Source organism: Fopius arisanus, unplaced genomic scaffold (genome assembly GCF_000806365.1).
Source record: "Fopius arisanus strain USDA-PBARC FA_bdor unplaced genomic scaffold, ASM80636v1 scaffold00057, whole genome shotgun sequence".
Classification (NCBI taxonomy): Eukaryota; Metazoa; Arthropoda; class Insecta; order Hymenoptera; family Braconidae; genus Fopius; species Fopius arisanus.
In genome coordinates, this window is record NW_011887796.1 from 319646 (window position 1) to 336411 (window position 16766).

Consider the following 16766-nt stretch of genomic DNA (forward strand, 5'->3'; position numbering starts at 1 on the left):
TGTTAATCATTTGTTAACTAAGGAATTTCGAATTTGAGCAACTGATTTTTTTCATTTTTCGGGCGATATCTCGGGATTGAAGAAAGATAGCGATATTTTTGTGAATATATTTTTTACGGAGAAAGATTAGAGCTAGACAAAAGAATTTTATGAAAATTTTCGTAGCTCTGTTCGATTCCGAGATATTCGGCAAAAACTGAAGGTGAAAAAATGCAGTTTTCCTAGTTTATCAGTTTGCAGTGGATTATTTATAATTAATCTTACCAAATCTGCAATATTCGCAACTTGGATGGCATCGTGGACTACTTCAGCTCTGCTACTACCATTTCTCTTATCAAACTGTAATATTATACATATTACATACATGGGGGATTCCCAAATTGTAGCGATTCGGGGCGGCAAATTCAAATAGTAAATTCAAAAATATTGAATTGACAAAATTACCATAGCTTTATCGATGACCATGGCAGTTTCGATGTATTTAGTTGCCTCACGTACGTCTCGCTTGTATCGATCACCAATACTCTCAGAAAGGCCGAGTACATGCTTCTGTCGTCGATTCTTGGCAAGCCGACGTTCAAGATTACCAGCGATGCCACAGCCTTTGTTCGCTTTTGTTCGAGCCTCAAATATAACGTGAGGATGTCTCTGCTAAAGGAGAGGGTATACATATAGATTGATTTACGATAACCCCTTCATTTGCTATATCACAGGGCCGATGTACTTTTTCTCATTGCCTCAAAGCATCCAACAGTAAACCAGATATCAATCTCTAGCGGATCAACTTATAAAAATCAAATCTCCAAGGCAATTTACTACTGACTCACTACTTGCTATCGATAGGCCTATATAAAAATAATACACCAGTTTACGAGATGTTTTGAAAGTTAATTTTCCTTTTTTCTGTTATCGAACGGTTTATTAACAAATTATCAATAATGAGTTCTTGGGATTTTCTTAAAAATTCGAGGACCGGAAATAAAAATGAAAATAAAAAATTATGTAGGTAAATTTTGTTTTCAATTCTTGAATGATTACGTCATTTTGTTATCTGATAAAAATCATTGCTATTGAAAAATTTAGAATGGATTGTGTGTGTTTTTTTTTTGCTTCGTCCTATTTCTGGCGGATGCATCCGTTTTCGCCATTTTCTCTGGTTTTTGGTTTTATTATTTTTTTTATTAAGATGGATGGAATAATGATCTCTCTGAACGGTTTTAACTGACCGACAAGTCACCACCGTAGAATGGCTGGATAACGAAGGTCTCGTTACCCAGGTGTATTACACCGCTTACACCATTGCACGTGTGAAATGCTGCACTTGCACCTGGATAATCCCTCACTGTGCCGTGATAATAGCAGTGCTCAATTTCCTGGACAAAAAAACCAGGTGATGGATTTTCAATGGAGTGTGGAGACAAAAAAATTGAATTCTTGCGCTTTCTTGTGGAAATTCTAGTCTGTCTCTATCGAAATTCCAAATTTATTTTTACACTCATGCATTATATTTTCAGTTGATAGAAAATCACATTCAATTTGATAATATAAAATTCCCCGAGAGATCAAGACAAATTGCGAAATTTCCAAGGAGAAATTTCGGTGAAATTTTATTGGAAAAAATCATGAATTTATGGAACGGAAAAATTGGATAAAATTTTATTTCTGATGAATTCATGAAATTCTGTCGAAATTCCATGAAAAATTTGAAAAACCTCTGGAATTCCACAGAAATAAACATTATTTTAACGTGATTTTTCCTTTTCTCGATTTAAAATTTTGGTAAATATTTTTTCTTTTCTCTCGTATACCCTTTCGGGTCTTTACGGTTAGTTGGTTCCCTTCCCACCCCCCCAACCCTCTGTACCGCATTTGCTTGAAGGGAGGGAAAAACCTCATCTGAGGGAAAAAACCTGCCCAGGTACAGTCGTCCTTTTGACAGGACTACCGCTCGGCAGTGGAACCGTGAGATCAGAGCGCTATAAATTTTTGACCGCCGGTGCCCGGGATCGAACCCGGATCTCTGGCATGCTAGTCTAGCACTCTAACCGCACGGCCACTACCGTCGGTTTTGGGTAAATATATTTTTCAATTGGAGTTTTGAGGATTTTTTCGGAATTTTAATAGAATTTCTTAGAAAGCGGAGGATTTTTTAATTTAGTTTGATCTCGCATACGAGAAACGTCTGAGAAATCGTATGAATTACCTGCTTGGACATCTGCTCAACATCACGACTTAAAAAGTCTTTTTGTATGAGATTAGGTGCTAAAAGTTGCCTGAAATGTAAGAAAAGTCGGATTTACAGCGATAGATCATTATCTATCGATAAGTTTTCGATAAGTTTTCCCCCGAGTGATTGATGGCTCCGGATAAATCGTGATGCATCCATTCATTTTTTTCGTCGTGATGAAAAAAAAATTCGCAATTCACTCTGGGAATTGGGGACATTTTTTTGTCGTCGCGACAGCTCTCCATTTTTTCCGAGTAACTGATATTTTTCTGAATTACAAAAAATTGAAAAAAATTGGTGGATTTTCCAAAAACTTATCGTGAAGTCAAAGATGAAAAATAATTTCCATTTATTTTCAAAAAATAGTGAATCTTGACTGTAAAATTCTCAGAATTTTGGGGAAAATTCACATTTTTGTGGAAAACCTGGAAAATTTATGGAAGATTGTTAAAAATCCATGAAATAGTTAATTAGAAATTCAATTTAAATGGAAAAAGATGAATTTTTAACGGAAAATTTGAAATCGGTATGAGAAATGCTCACGTATTCATTCTAGAGTTATCAATCATAAATCAACGAATTAAATAAAAAAATGAAATAAAAAATGAAAAAATAAATAAGAAAATTCCCAAAATTGGTGAAGATGTGAGAAATTTGAGATCAACGAGAATACTCACGTATTTAATTCTAAATCTAGGCGGAATTTGTGGTTGAAGGCTTTGATCAAGAGGGATGTGCGGTGAAAGTGCTTCCCCGCCTGTGAAAAGAGAGGACATTGATACCATTGGAAATCGTTGAGCGAGATTTTCAACAGGGTATACTCACTCTTGATCTTCCTCTGGCATTTTGATATCCATCCGAGTAGCCACTCCTCTGTGGATACTGTGAAAGAGTTTAATGGATTTTAGGGGATTGATGAGTGATTAGACGACAAGTGGCAAGTGGCAGTCATTACCTTTGGAAAACCTGCCTCTCTCGTGGATATCCCCATTTTCTCGTGGTGCCGCAACTGTACCGGATAAATAATCTGGTAATTGTGAGCACCAATATCACGTACTAACTCTTGGTTCTGACGATACTCTCGCAACAGTCGTTCAACCTCGCCTAAAACGCACGTTTCATTAAATATATCATCATCAATTTACCCCCGAAATATTTATTTCACCAGCCCCATCCGATCTCCGATCAATATCTCGATATCCCCGGGAGCTAGCTCATTTTTCGTCAATATCTTTTTTATTCATTTGAATCTAAGCTACAAAAAAGTTAATAACGAAAAATCTGCTATCTCCCTTAGATCCGCAGATATTTCATGAGAAGCCAGTTGGAGCCGAGTCGACTCCAATCATTTCATTGTTTCAATTTGTCATCAGTTACCAATGAATATTTCGGTAATGAGGACTCGTATCCAAATTTTCGTAATTACATTTTTTGTAGAGTAATTCTCAGACCACAAAAAATGTTTTAACGAAAATTTTGATATCGGTCTTGAATATGGAGGTATTAATTAAAAACTGAGTAGTGAAAATTGAGTTGAGGTGTTTAGCTGGTTCGTACATAATTATCGGTTGATATCGATTTTCATTTAATAAAAATCCTTCAATTGCCGGTAAGGAAAAATGTTAAATTAATTTGGCGATTTTTCCCCGAGGTAATGCTCTTTTCTAGCTTGAGGCCGAGGTCACAGAGGCATCAAACTCAAACGGTTCGTTAGGGGGTTACCCTTTTTTTATTTGCAAAACGACCAGACGGATGGAAGTTGGGGCTTTCAGAGGGTCCCCAAAGGAGAAATTTTCACCCTCAACTCCTCTCACCATCCCCCAGTTTTCCCTTATCATTATTTTGACGCTGAGTGAAGGTGAGCCGTAGGGGAGATCATCGATGAGTCAATATTATACGCGTCCCTTTGATCGGAGATTGTCCCTTGTACCATAAATTTTGCGATAACCATTCCTCAAGAATTCTGCCCCAGAATATTCGGTGATAGATTAAATAAAATTGTGAGTCAAGTCTAACTTGAAAAAGTTCAAATCGCCACTTCTGTCTGACCAAACTCAATTTTTCTACTTGATTCCAGTGAAAGTCCACTTTATTCAAGTGAAATTCCACTTGATTCAAATCAATTCTAATTAAAAAAAAAAAGTTGAATCAACCGAAAGAATTGACTTGAATCAAGTTAAAAATTGAATTGAATCAAGTCGAATCAGCACTTGACTCAAGTCAATTCTAATTGAAAATAAAATCATGTTGAATCAGCCGAAAGAATTGATTTGAATCAAGTTAAAAATTGAGTTGAGTCAAGTCGAGTCATTTGACTTGACTCAATGAAAAAAATCATTTGAAATCAGAATTTAAATCGAAAAATGGCGTCGAATTGGTACTTTTTCTGGGGAGTAATGGCATACAATGGGTTTAAAGTGTCATTGTTGTCGACAAATCTCCGGAGGTATTTATCCAAGGGTGACCCATCGACTTGAAATTACCCGACCCTGAGTCCATTTTCCCAAGACCATTTCCCAAGTCGATTGGTACTGTGCACTCAAAATATAGTGTGGCGAATTGGTGTACCCCGTCGTAATGTCGAATGTCATCGACATTAATCACTACCCCCACCACCCAACGGGTCTTACTTTATTTTTATCTACTCGATAAGAGGTGCGATATATCTTCAAGGGCACCTAAGGCCATTCCCGTGGTACCTACTCGACGTCGTGGCAGATTTTCACGAGAAGGGGCGATTGATCCTGAGGGGGAAAACAGTCGGAGAGGAGAACGATAATCTCGTCGAGGGCTTCACTCTCAAAATTGAGGGCTCCGGTGAGACATGACTCCACAACATAAAACAACTTTGAATTTAAGGGGTGGCAAGGGCAAATCCATACGTCAGTGAAATCAATATGACAAGTTCGGGGAAAATATATATTATATATCTTATATTGACACATAAAAAAAAATTTGAAATTCGCGCGAATGAAGGAAAATATAAATCCAGAAATTTTAGAGCAATTATAAAAATTATAAAATTACGCAATATGTAGTAAAAAGCCGCGGGTAAGCCGCGGGTAAAAAAAAATGTAATCGGAATATTTTTTCCAAATTTTCAAACAATTTCTGGAAGATTTTTGAGAAATTTTTTTTTTATGAAACAGAAAAAAAATCGGAAAATAAAACAATTTTATTTTTGGGAAAGGTTTTGAAAAATTTTTCAAAAATTTGTTTCGGAAAATTTTTTTTATAATTTTCTAGAAATTTTTTGAAGATTTGGGAAAAATATTCCGATTACAATGTTTTTTTTTATCCGGTGCAACCTAATTACCGACAAAGCCAAATAATCACTCGAAAATCTAGGGGCTTCTGGGGATTTTAACCGAAAAAAATCACTAGACCAGGAGGTCTTGATAAATTTTCAACTGCAGTATTATGGAGTTGACGTGGGGGTTGGGAGAGAAATCCCGGGGAAAAATAAACAATTGACATGAAAAACGTGAAAAATTCAAGAATCGGTGGAAAACACGGAAGAAAGGAGCCCTGAAATGAGAGAAAAACGGGTTGTTACAAATCTTCAAAGCGTGGGATCGTGACGACCCACATCTTGCCGGTGCAAATAGCTCCACCAGTGTTTCTATCTTTTTCCCCATACATGCACCCCTTGTACATAATGTGTTGAGAATATGTGGATGCGATAGGTGAAGAGGGGACGAGGGGTTTGTACCCAGAAGGCAATATGGGGTGCGGGTTATGCGCATGTAAAAGCAGACGAAGACTAGTTACGAGTCTCGAGTTCTCTTTCTACTCCTTCCGCATCTTTTCTCAGCTACTTCTACGTTCTTCTCAGTATATTTTTTTTTTATCTACTTTTCCATTCCCTCACTCCTTTTTTTTCACTCACCGGCGGGAGTCTCTTCATTCCAAAAGGAATCGTCCAAGGTATAGTCGGCCTCTGGAACAGAAAAAACGAATAATCGTTGAGAAGAAGAACAGGAAAGCTTTTTTTTTTCTGTAGAATAGAAAAGTCGACAGATTATTGATCGACCGGTGCTCTTCCTGTTTCGGTCTCGCTGGTATCAGGAACCTTGTCTGGGTGGGGGATGAATTTTTTGAAGAGACATTTTTTCATTCGGTTTTTTGGGTTTTATTCGTGGATTTATTTATTGGTAGCCCAATTTCCCTATTTAAATTTTTGAAAAATTTTTCAAAACCTTTCCCAAAAATAAAATTATTTTGTTTTCCGATTTTTTGTCTGTTTCATAAAAAAAAATTCTGAAAAATCTTCCGGAAATTTTTTGAAAATTTGGAAAAAATATTCCCATTGCGTTTTTTTTTGCCCGGCAGGTGTCAGGGTTGGAATGCAGTTTTCCGGAATTTTCCAGGAATTTTCATGAGATTAGAATCATTTTTCATTGAATCATCTATTTGTTTATTTATTCATTTCGTTTTGGGGGGGATTTTTCCAGAATTTTCCCTATCGGGAAATTGATATTTAGTGAATCGGGAAAAGTCCACCAAAATCCCACGGAGAATTTTCACTCCAGAATTACCGACGTCTTACGTGATTTCCCGAGAATTTTTTCTCAATTTTTCCACGGAATGCTTTTTCCTCCAGAAGTCCAGGACTCTCATAATTTTCCCGGAGCTTTCCTGCGGAATAGAATTCCACAACCGCAGAACTCCCGCCGAATTTCCCCCGAATTTCCCCAATGAAATGGCATCAACTCCAGATCAGCGTAACTCTTCCTTAATTTTTGGTGAATTCATTCCAAAATTTCAACAGATTATTCACACCTCGACAACTTGGAACTGATGGGACTGGTACAGTTGGCATGCAGACCCACTCCTGAATAATCATTCCCCTTTTTTTCCTCCACGCCTCTTTTTTCTCTCACCTCGAACGTTCTGGCACGTGATGTGAATTCCTCACCCTTCCACCCTTCCACCCACTCCACCCACTTTCCACCCCCAGGGCTGCCCACCAATACCGCACTCTATCTTTATCATTCCTCCCAGCAGAATAACCTCTCATGTAAAAAGGGGTAAAGGGCTCGGAGGGGACAGGGGGGGGGGGAGAGGGGTTGGAGAAGAAAAGGGTAAAAAATAGAAACACAAAAAAGATCGATATGAGGTCTCGGGTGTGAAGAAAAGTTGACGGGAAAGTTTCATTAATGCCACAGCAAGAATCGCTTTTCCCACCTTTCTCTTTTCTCCTGCCATCTCTGGTGGAGAGGAACGAAAACTTTTTCATCTCGAGATGGTCCTGTGATTTATGAAACATGATTTTCGAGGGTCAGCGTTAAAGTGGACGGGTTTTTTTTTTTTCTTTTTTCATCGAATTTCGCCGAAAGCTCGTCGATACCCCGGGCTGTTGGCGGGAAGACAAGGATCGATACTGGATTAATTACAAGAGAGAGAGGGGAAGGATCCGCGATTGCGTGATGGACATTGTCGTCAATTATCTGAAGTTTCCCTTTTTTTCCACAAGTCACAGTCAACAAGGCATCCTGGGAAAATGGCTTGAGGAAAATTCGGAAGGACGGGTAGAGAAAATTTTAGGAAAAATCCTGAAGAATATTTTTTTACCGTAGAAATTCCGGGAGATGTTCTGGAGAAAATTCTTGGAAATGTCCTAAAGAAAATTCTGGAAAATGCCGTGGAGAAAATTGGGAAAAATCTCCAGAATAAAATTTCTGAAAATGATGAGGAAAAAATGGAGTGGGAAATTCTTGAAGAAAAATGGAAAACTCGAGGAAATTCTCTACTAGATCTTAAGGATTAAATTGAGTAAAATGGCGGTATGAATTTCCGTCAATTATCCGAAGTTCATTATTTTTCTCTATTTTCCGGTTTTTCCGTGACGAGCCCGAAACGGTATGACGAGACAAAATGATAAGTAATGTTTTATGGTAGTCTCTCGGTGCGGGGGTAGGTAAAAATGGAATTGGTGTAACGTATTAATGGGGTTGTGTCTTCATTCAGGGAATGGAGAGTATACTTTTGTGTTTTATCTCTTGACACACAACTGGCTCAATCCAAGTGAATGGAGATAAAGTGTGCAGAGCCCGAAGCGAGAGAAAACACCGGATGTGTGGGGGGAGGGGAAAAAAATATGAGAGATCTAAGATTCATTCGGGGGTGGATGAGGGGTTGATTAATTGCTCGGCTCGACACCCTTTGTTCATTTCGTCTGTGAATAATAGCCCCTCGAATGCTCAACCCCTTTTGCTCGGTTCGGGCTTATCGAGTCACGTTTCATTCTCCTCAAGATCGAGAGATAAAGATTGAATGTTGGTAGTAAAGTATTTTTTTTTTCTTTTACTTTTCATGGACTTCACGAACGTTTCGGGAAACTTCCAGAAGACGCATGAATGAGTTTATGGTCATTTAAATTCCGCGAAAATGACGGGGAAAAACTTTCAATAGGAGAAGAAAAATTCTTCAGGAAAATTTGGGAAAATTTCAACGAGAAATTTCAGAAAAATGTGAGGAAAACTGTGAAGATATCCTAAAAGATAATTATACCCGACTCCCTGGAGAAAATGCAAGGAAAACTTTTGAAGAAAATTCCGGGAAATGTCCACCCAGAAAACTCCAATTTCCACAAAAAAAAAATCATAAAATCGTCCCAAAAAAATCCGTAAGATTTTCAGAAATCTGTGAAAATCGTATATTCGGAAAAATCCGGAAAATTCTCAACACAGAAAAATTATAAAATGCTCCATCAACGATTACCCGAATTTCCCGAAAACCCCCGAAATAAACCCCGAAAGTATTGTCATGCTGGAAACGATCACCCTAAAACAGCTTGCCACCCCCAAAAAAAGGAAAGAGGAAAAGTGCCAGGAAAATGTAACAGCCTTAACGGTGAGTGAGGCTGATGTAAAAAAATGCAGAGTGGCTTTTTGGTGTATGGCCTCGTGGCACGCCATCTCCCAAGGGTCCAGTTGTCCGTTTCGTACAGGTGCTCTTCAAACAATGTTTAAAAATGCGAGCAACCCCCGAACAAAACACAACCCCCAAATTTCCCCTCCCTCATTACTTACCATCATACATTATTCCAACTCAATCATCAATTCGCCCATCAAGACTGCACTCGTCAATTAAATAATAACACACTCACTCGAAAATGTACTCTACACTTTATCAAATAAAAAATAATAATTAATAACAATCAAACAATATACTCATAATAAAAATGCACAATTCATATTCATAATATGATGTAGGAGTAAATATGGAGTAAAAATTCGAATAATTGTGTAAAAAATGAAATTATTAGATATAATAATAATAAAACACAATAAAATAGGAGAGATGCCTTCCGTCGGAGATATCCGTGAGGGTAAAAATAATGGCATTAAGAAAAATGATGATATATAATCGCAAGGGTTCATTTCCTTCCTATACAATATTTTCTCGGTGTAGTAGTTGATAAAAGAAAACTGCCAGTCACGCAATTGATTCGCTATTCATGGCTTCCCCTGATTGCTCAAGGGGGCGGATTAATCAACTCCATATATATGCTATAAATATTTATCGCATCTTGGAAATAGAAAAATGACTGATACGAAATGCGGACACAGTATCCGTAAACACCGCGAGTTGTACGTGGGGTGAATATGAATATTGTCAAGATTATTCCTCAGATTTGTGATGAGGGTGCAATGCTGGGGCTGTTACTCATCCCTCAGATAATTATCCCATCAGAGACATCAGTAGCATGTTCAGTACGTCGACGGGACATCAGCGAGATATAGAAATGAATCATCATTATCGCGATAAGGAGGTGAATTGGAATAGCTTCGGACAATGGCCGTTGCTCCGGGTTTTCCCGCTCGAACTCTCGTTTCCCGGATTAATCAATGAATCGACCTTGCGTAACCAGCCCCCGGGATTGCTCATTCTCTTGTGGAACCCATGCCCATTCCCATCCCCATCCCAGACGTCATCCACTCCCAGTCCGTTCGTCTATTTTTTTTCCTCCGATTTTACGGATTCGCCTTATCACGAAACATTGGCTCGGCGAAAAAAAAAAACGGGGGTCAAGGTGAAACTTTAGGGTGACTCACGCCGATTTTACCACTTGACTCGGGTCGAGTTCGACTTGACTCAAGTGGAATTTTCCACTCGATCGCCATTAAGTAACACTATTAAGTTCCCCTCGATTCAATTCCACTGATCACCGAATTTAATCATCGACACAACAACTCCCCCAGTCACCCCAAATAAAACGGGTAAATCGACTTGAATGAATTCATAAATACAATTAATCATTTGGGTGAAGTCTCCGTGGATTCGATAAATAAATAAAAATCATCAAGTGCGATAACGACGCTTGCCACTGAGAATCCATGCTCCCAATCGAATAACATATCAATTGAATTCCCTAAATGGCAACAGGTTTCGCATTAAAAATTGGAGGAAGATCGGAGCCCGAGGGGGGGTCAGAAGGGGGTCGAGGGGATGGAATTGGCGTTGCATCCCGCACATCTCGCAGGTGCAGGGCGTGGTACCTTGTCGGGCAATATCGATTACAACCCGGGCGGTTGCGCGTTCACGTCTCAACACGTGGAGACGTGGACGCGGCCAGACTAAATTTGTGTTGCCCTATATTTCAGGTTCGTACTCATCTGCCTCTCAAAGATTGATTGCTTTTCCTCTATCTCAACACCCCTTTTCCCTGTTGTGACGCTGTCGAGGTGAATCTCACCCCCCTCCCCCCTTCCAACCGTCAAAATGGCCCCCACCAGATGCCCCGCCCCCGACGGAAACAAATTTGTCGGACACTACGGAACAATGTCAAACCTTGAGACGTATGAGATGGCCCTGGGGTCTGAGACTTCCGATGACAGCCCTACCTACTCGGGTTTCAGCCCCTAATGAACTGCAAATATCCCACCACTTTTTATTTTCTCCCCCACCCACTCTCCCATCCTTTCCAAAAAAAAAATAAAAATAACAGCTTCACGACTCAATTTCCGGCTTGAGAATACGACTTCCTGTTGATTTATGTCATAAAATTGAATGGAAGTGATCATTAAACTCTTCCCCGGTGTTTTGTCAATTTTACAAGGGACGGATATGGAAAACGGAAGCCTCCGTATGGCGGGAAATTTCAAATTGCTATAAATGCGAAATACGAGGTAACACGTGTTGCATTCGGTTTTTCTTTCTGCGGCGAGTAATTGATGGGAATTTATTTGCATTGTAATTAGTGGGTGTTGTTTTAACTGGTAATCCTGACGGTCAGGTTGGCACGACTGCCCGAGGCGGGGACGTAACTTGTCAAAGCAAGGGTTTTCAGAGTGCTCCTAATGTTCGAGCCAAGAACAGAGCTCGGGAATCTGCTGGGGATGGTTCGCCACCCTCAGGAAGCCATTCCACTTGAACATAAAGCGCTCTTGTATTAGTATAATTCAGTACAAGGGGGTGGGGGTAGGGGGAAAGTGCCTTGTAAAGGCATAAACTTTGGGATTCCCAAGTTTATCTTGTTACTCCCCCGTGGGAGAGCCTAGAGGTTAGAGCAAATGGCGGACTTCCTCGATTTTTGACGATTCTTGATACGAAATAAAGGGAAAAAATACTGTTATAGGTCTGAGGGATGGGCAATTAGAGGGAAAACGAGTGCCGAAAAGAAAAAAGTGGGAGATGCGGCGTCTGTCTGACAGGTGGAGGCGCTGTATGGGAATCCCCGGGGCATCACCGCCTACCAACCGCCATCGACTCACGGAATCGCTCACGTGACCTCTCATATACATCATCAACGACCTCTTACGATTGTTGCATGCACACTCTAATTATAAACTAAGAGGAAAAAGTGATCGTGAGAAAATAATCACACTGGAGCATTCCACAATATTTCAATTGGTCAAAAAATATTTTTCCTCGATTTTTCCTCATATATTGCAACCGGAAATAGGTGTGAATGGCAGGAAAATTTTTATTTGTTTATCTTTTTTTTTAATTGTTTATCACATAACTCCATAAATATCGGTTGTATCGGAAAAATGATTGAGCGCTTTTTCATTGCCAACGAATGGTAGATTCGTGTAATAATTTTATTTTCGTAACAAAGTTCAATTTATTATATTTTTTTAAACAAATTATCAAATAAATATATCTGCCCTAAAAAATGGGGAGAAAATGGGATAGAGTTCGTCTTGGGAAATATAAAAATGTGTGTCAGGGGAAAATGGACGGAGACTAAAGCGGCGAGTTCATCGATATCTTTCGAGATTAATGCGATATCTTCAAGATTTAGGTCTTGAATCTGTACGAATGATAAAGGGAAATTATTGGCGATTGCAGATTATTCGTTGCACACTTTTGTACGGGAAAATCACAGCGCATAAACGTCCGACGGACGTTTGACGTCATTTCTACCCCGGTTTTATCCTCTCCTAGTGACGAGGAAGACGAGATTTCCGAGTATCGGGTCGTCGTAATAACTCCCTCGACTTTATTTTTTTTTAATACACCCTGCGGTCATGTTCTTCAATATTCCTCGTTTTAGCACTGATGAAGTGCTTCGTAAATACTGGCAATATTATGAGACATGTGCGCTGCATTAGCAGAATGTTTTTTCAAGTCGATAAATATTCGAGCAGATAATACTCAGAGAAAAAATACGCTTTATGCTTTTAATGAAAACACGCGGTGGAGTCGCGATTTTTATTCATCTAAATTAATTCGCCAGGCGACTCGATACATTTTACGTTTTAGAATCATCCAAAATCGATTTCTCTAATGAATATTTCCGAATCTAAGAGAGATACCAAAATTTTTATCAGGACCTTTTTTGTACCTCTAATTCCATCCTACAAAAGTGGTCTTGGGGAAAATATTGCCACTCCCCTTAGATTCGTAGATATCCCTCGAGAGCTGAAGCACGAGCTATCTCGACTTGAAGTGCTGACCATTGGCGAGTTTTCAGTGAATACCTCCGAATCTAAGGCCGATATTGAAATTTTTGTAATAACCTCTTTTACAGATCTCGACCCGCTGCCTAAAAAAGGTCCTTATAAAAATTGGGCTAGATCCATAAGATTCCGCGATATCGGGCAAAATCTCGAGGTTGGAACGACTCGACTTGACGCCAGTGGTATATTTTCCATTTTTTATCACCAAAATAATGCATAATGCGAGTTTTCATTTAATTCTGATTATTATGATAACTGCATCAAGTGCGATAGGTTGCCTGGTCTATTCTACGGCGATGGAACAAATTTTCCGATTAATTCTAGCGCAACCCGGTTGCATTATAATACTGAAACGCCCCTCGTCACATAGTTTGGAGTTTAATCAATGTTTATCGCAAATACACTTTGTCGTGGCTATAATACATAGCCTGAAGCCCAGGGATTTTGTATATTGATTGATTGAGGAGGGATGGGAGGTATTGGGAGGGCTTTGGTGTATCGAGATTTCCGGGAATATCCAGTGCAAGTCATTCACACAACCGTCACTCTACCTTTGGTACTGTGTAATATTCCTCTACGTACGCTCTGTTGCCTTTGGTATCCACAACCAACCGCATCTGTATCATCATTTGTGCCTTCAATCTATTTACAAAAAAAAATCTTGAATAATTACGCGAGTCTGGTGAATTTTTTCTGGACATTTTTCTCTCAGGATTACGCGAAAATTGTTTGAAATTCTCGCAACTTCGCGGGTCTTTTTGAATTGAAAGGTTTTATTATCAATTTAATGAATTGATGATAGCTCATTATATTTTATTTGGATTTTGTAAATGAAAGAAAAATTGAAAGAAAAAAAAGGGACTATTTGGGAATTTATTTTGCAGTTTAAGAAGACTAAATCGATTTATCATTGACCGAGTCGCTGCTAATGTGTATTAGGTTCTCGATAATGTGTTATTTTGAGTGGGGATTATCGTAAATTAATTGATAAATAACTGTAGTAGATTGGGGATCAATCTCCAGAGATTGGGAAATTATTACGTGATCTGAATGATTTTTGTGGGTGAACCCTCGAATTTTGTGTCAGCAAAATCGAATAGATTTTTCTCTGCAGCATCCCCCACACAATTACCGAATAACATTATTATTCACCCCATGTTTTATCTCCCTGGATAACAGTTGGACAAACAAGGGCGGAAAATGGGGTTGAGGGCCTTCCCCTAGGTGAAATCCTCAGAAATTAGCTCTTCACGTGATATTTTTACTCTCGTGATCCTCAGGTTTTCATTATCAATACCTCGGATTCCCCGTCCGATCCTGAATTCTCAATTCTCTCCCTTTGCCCTCCAATCAAATTGAAAATTCTGGAATGATAATTGAAGATTTACCCGGGAAAAAAAATTGTAATCGGAATATTTTTTCCAAATTTTCAAAAAATTTCGGGAAAACTTTTCCGAAAATTTTTTTTATGAACCAAAAAAAAATTGGAAGACAAAACAATTTTATTTTTCAAAAATTTAAGTAGGAAATTTTTTTTATAATTCAGATGGCGTATTTTTTGAGAATATCGAAAAATCAAAAAAGTAAGAAAACAACAGTATAATTAAAAGAAAAAATTATATCCGCAAAAATTTGAAAATAAAAAATTGAAAAATTTTTCAAAACATTTCCCAAAAATAAAATTGTTTTATTTCCTGATTTTTTTTTTTTTTTGATTCAAAATAAAAATTTTCCGAAAATTTTCCCAGAAATGTTTTGAAAACTTGAAAAAAATATTCCGATTACAATTTTTTTACCCGGGTAATATCTGTCTTCATTCGTTTTCCCAACTCCTAGAGATTAATTGACAAATTAATAAATGCAGGGTGACGGTTTTCCCGACTGACGGATTTTCCGTCGGTAGAAGAGATAAAAATCCCTCCAGATTAAAAAACTTTCGTTAGAACTCCGTTAAAACAACTTCTCAGAACGAAATAAAAAAACATATAAAAAATATAGACAAGTTCGTCTTGAAAAAAATCCCGCGGAAGAAAGTTATTAACTAAAAAAAAAATGAATAAAAAAGTTTTTTAACCAACAATTGAGGCTTGAAAATCCCCGAAAAATAATCAAGTTAAAAATACTTATTCTCCCTTTTTATTTATTCACTCATTTGCATAATTTCGTTGGCATAATTAATAAACGATTTTGAATGAATTTGTAAAATGGAATATCCTCAATTACTCGTGTTAATTATGATCGATGTGAAAAGGTAGCATTTCCACCCAATAAATCACGCCCTCTCACCCCTAAACACGAATCTTGCCCCTTCCAGTCTATTACCCACCCCTAAAGTGAACCTGTCGTAACTGTCACGGTAAGTAATTAATGATGTCTGAACATGGAGGCAAATAGAAAAGAATCATCACTCGATTCAAAGGCTCCACTGTATATTTCTTTCTCCTTTTCTGGTAGCCTTAATCAGGAATCAATGGATGAGTTGAGCGATGAGAGAATCGCGAGGGCAAAAAATTGTCTGAGCACTTGTTTATGGATTTATCCCACCCCCTGAGGACGGCTAGATCCCATTTTCACCGGGTCCTCGGGATTTTCCCGCAAAACCCTTCGCCATTATGTCCCAGAACCTTCGATTCAACAACTTCTACGCCATTTCCAATATTCCATCCCCCATTTGCTTCCATATAGTTCTCGGAATCCACCAATTGAACTCTCAAAGCAACTCATTTCAAATTCAATTTAATTCTATTTATATACATGGGGTGGGAGGGGGTAATTGGAGGAAGGAAGAGTTTTGAATTTTAGCTTCGACATCGCGAGGAATTGAGCTAGAGTTTTTCGAAGACTGGCTAGGTTTTTTATATTTTTTCCATTTTTTTAACACCGAATTTTCAAAATTTTGCCGCCTCCGCCCCTAAGGCAAAATTTATTCAATAATTTGATTGAATAATCATTCCGAAATTTTTGAGATTTTTTCCAATTTTTTATATTTTTTGAGTCGATCTCGTCTTACGGGTTTTATTCTCACATTCATTCGAGATTTTCGAGATATTTCCATCGATTTCCCTTTTTCCAAAAAACACGAAAAAAAAACCTGAAACTCCCCCCGCAATTCTCCGGAAAACTCAAATATTCCCCCACCCCAACTCCCGATAATTTTCCATAAGATTGATAAACTTTTCCAACCCCCAAGAATTTGATCGATGGCAACACAACTCCATCGGATCGGTTCCCTATTCATCGAAAAAAGAATATCCCGTGGACAAAACGATAACATTTGCGGTGATGGATGACGAATTTGGAAGAGAGGAAAAATTCAACTGAAAAAGGAAAATGTGAAACGGATTTTCCCTCCAAAGAGAATCAATACATAATGTATCCTTATTAACGCGAGGTGAAAGCCTATCCCATAGACAATGAGATCTCGCGTACTCTGCCCTTGCCACTGAGGAAAATGCGGTGAAAATGAGGGAAAAGGGTGGGAGAAGGAGGAAAAAATGAGGGGAAGGAAAACGGGCCACGGATTTAGTGGGGCAAGGGTTGGAGGGGTTGGAGTTGCAGGGGTGAGAGGGAGGATGTGGTTCTGTGATTAAAGAAAAATGGGAGAAGAAAAAGAGGGAGTTTTGGGGGGG

General features: G+C 38.5%; 1 protein-coding gene across 7 annotated transcripts in view; it reads right to left on the reverse strand.

Moving 5' to 3' along the window:
* mmd (mind-meld) overlaps positions 1-16766 on the reverse strand; it is a 43987-nt gene that overhangs the window by 19264 nt on the left and 7957 nt on the right. For 4 of the 7 annotated variants that reach the window (XM_011307940.1, XM_011307942.1, XM_011307937.1 and 1 more), the window contains exons 2-9: positions 6117-6167; positions 3183-3331; positions 3053-3109; positions 2905-2984; positions 2204-2273; positions 1227-1373; positions 445-651; positions 265-339 (exon numbers count right to left, since the gene is read on the reverse strand). In XM_011307940.1, the coding sequence (XP_011306242.1) occupies positions 265-339; positions 445-651; positions 1227-1373; positions 2204-2273; positions 2905-2984; positions 3053-3109; positions 3183-3331; positions 6117-6167 (836 nt within the window). The remainder of the gene's footprint in view (positions 1-264; positions 340-444; positions 652-1226; positions 1374-2203; positions 2274-2904; positions 2985-3052; positions 3110-3182; positions 3332-6116; positions 6168-16766) is intronic. The other 3 variants (XM_011307941.1, XM_011307938.1, XM_011307943.1) reach the window with 1 other exon arrangement.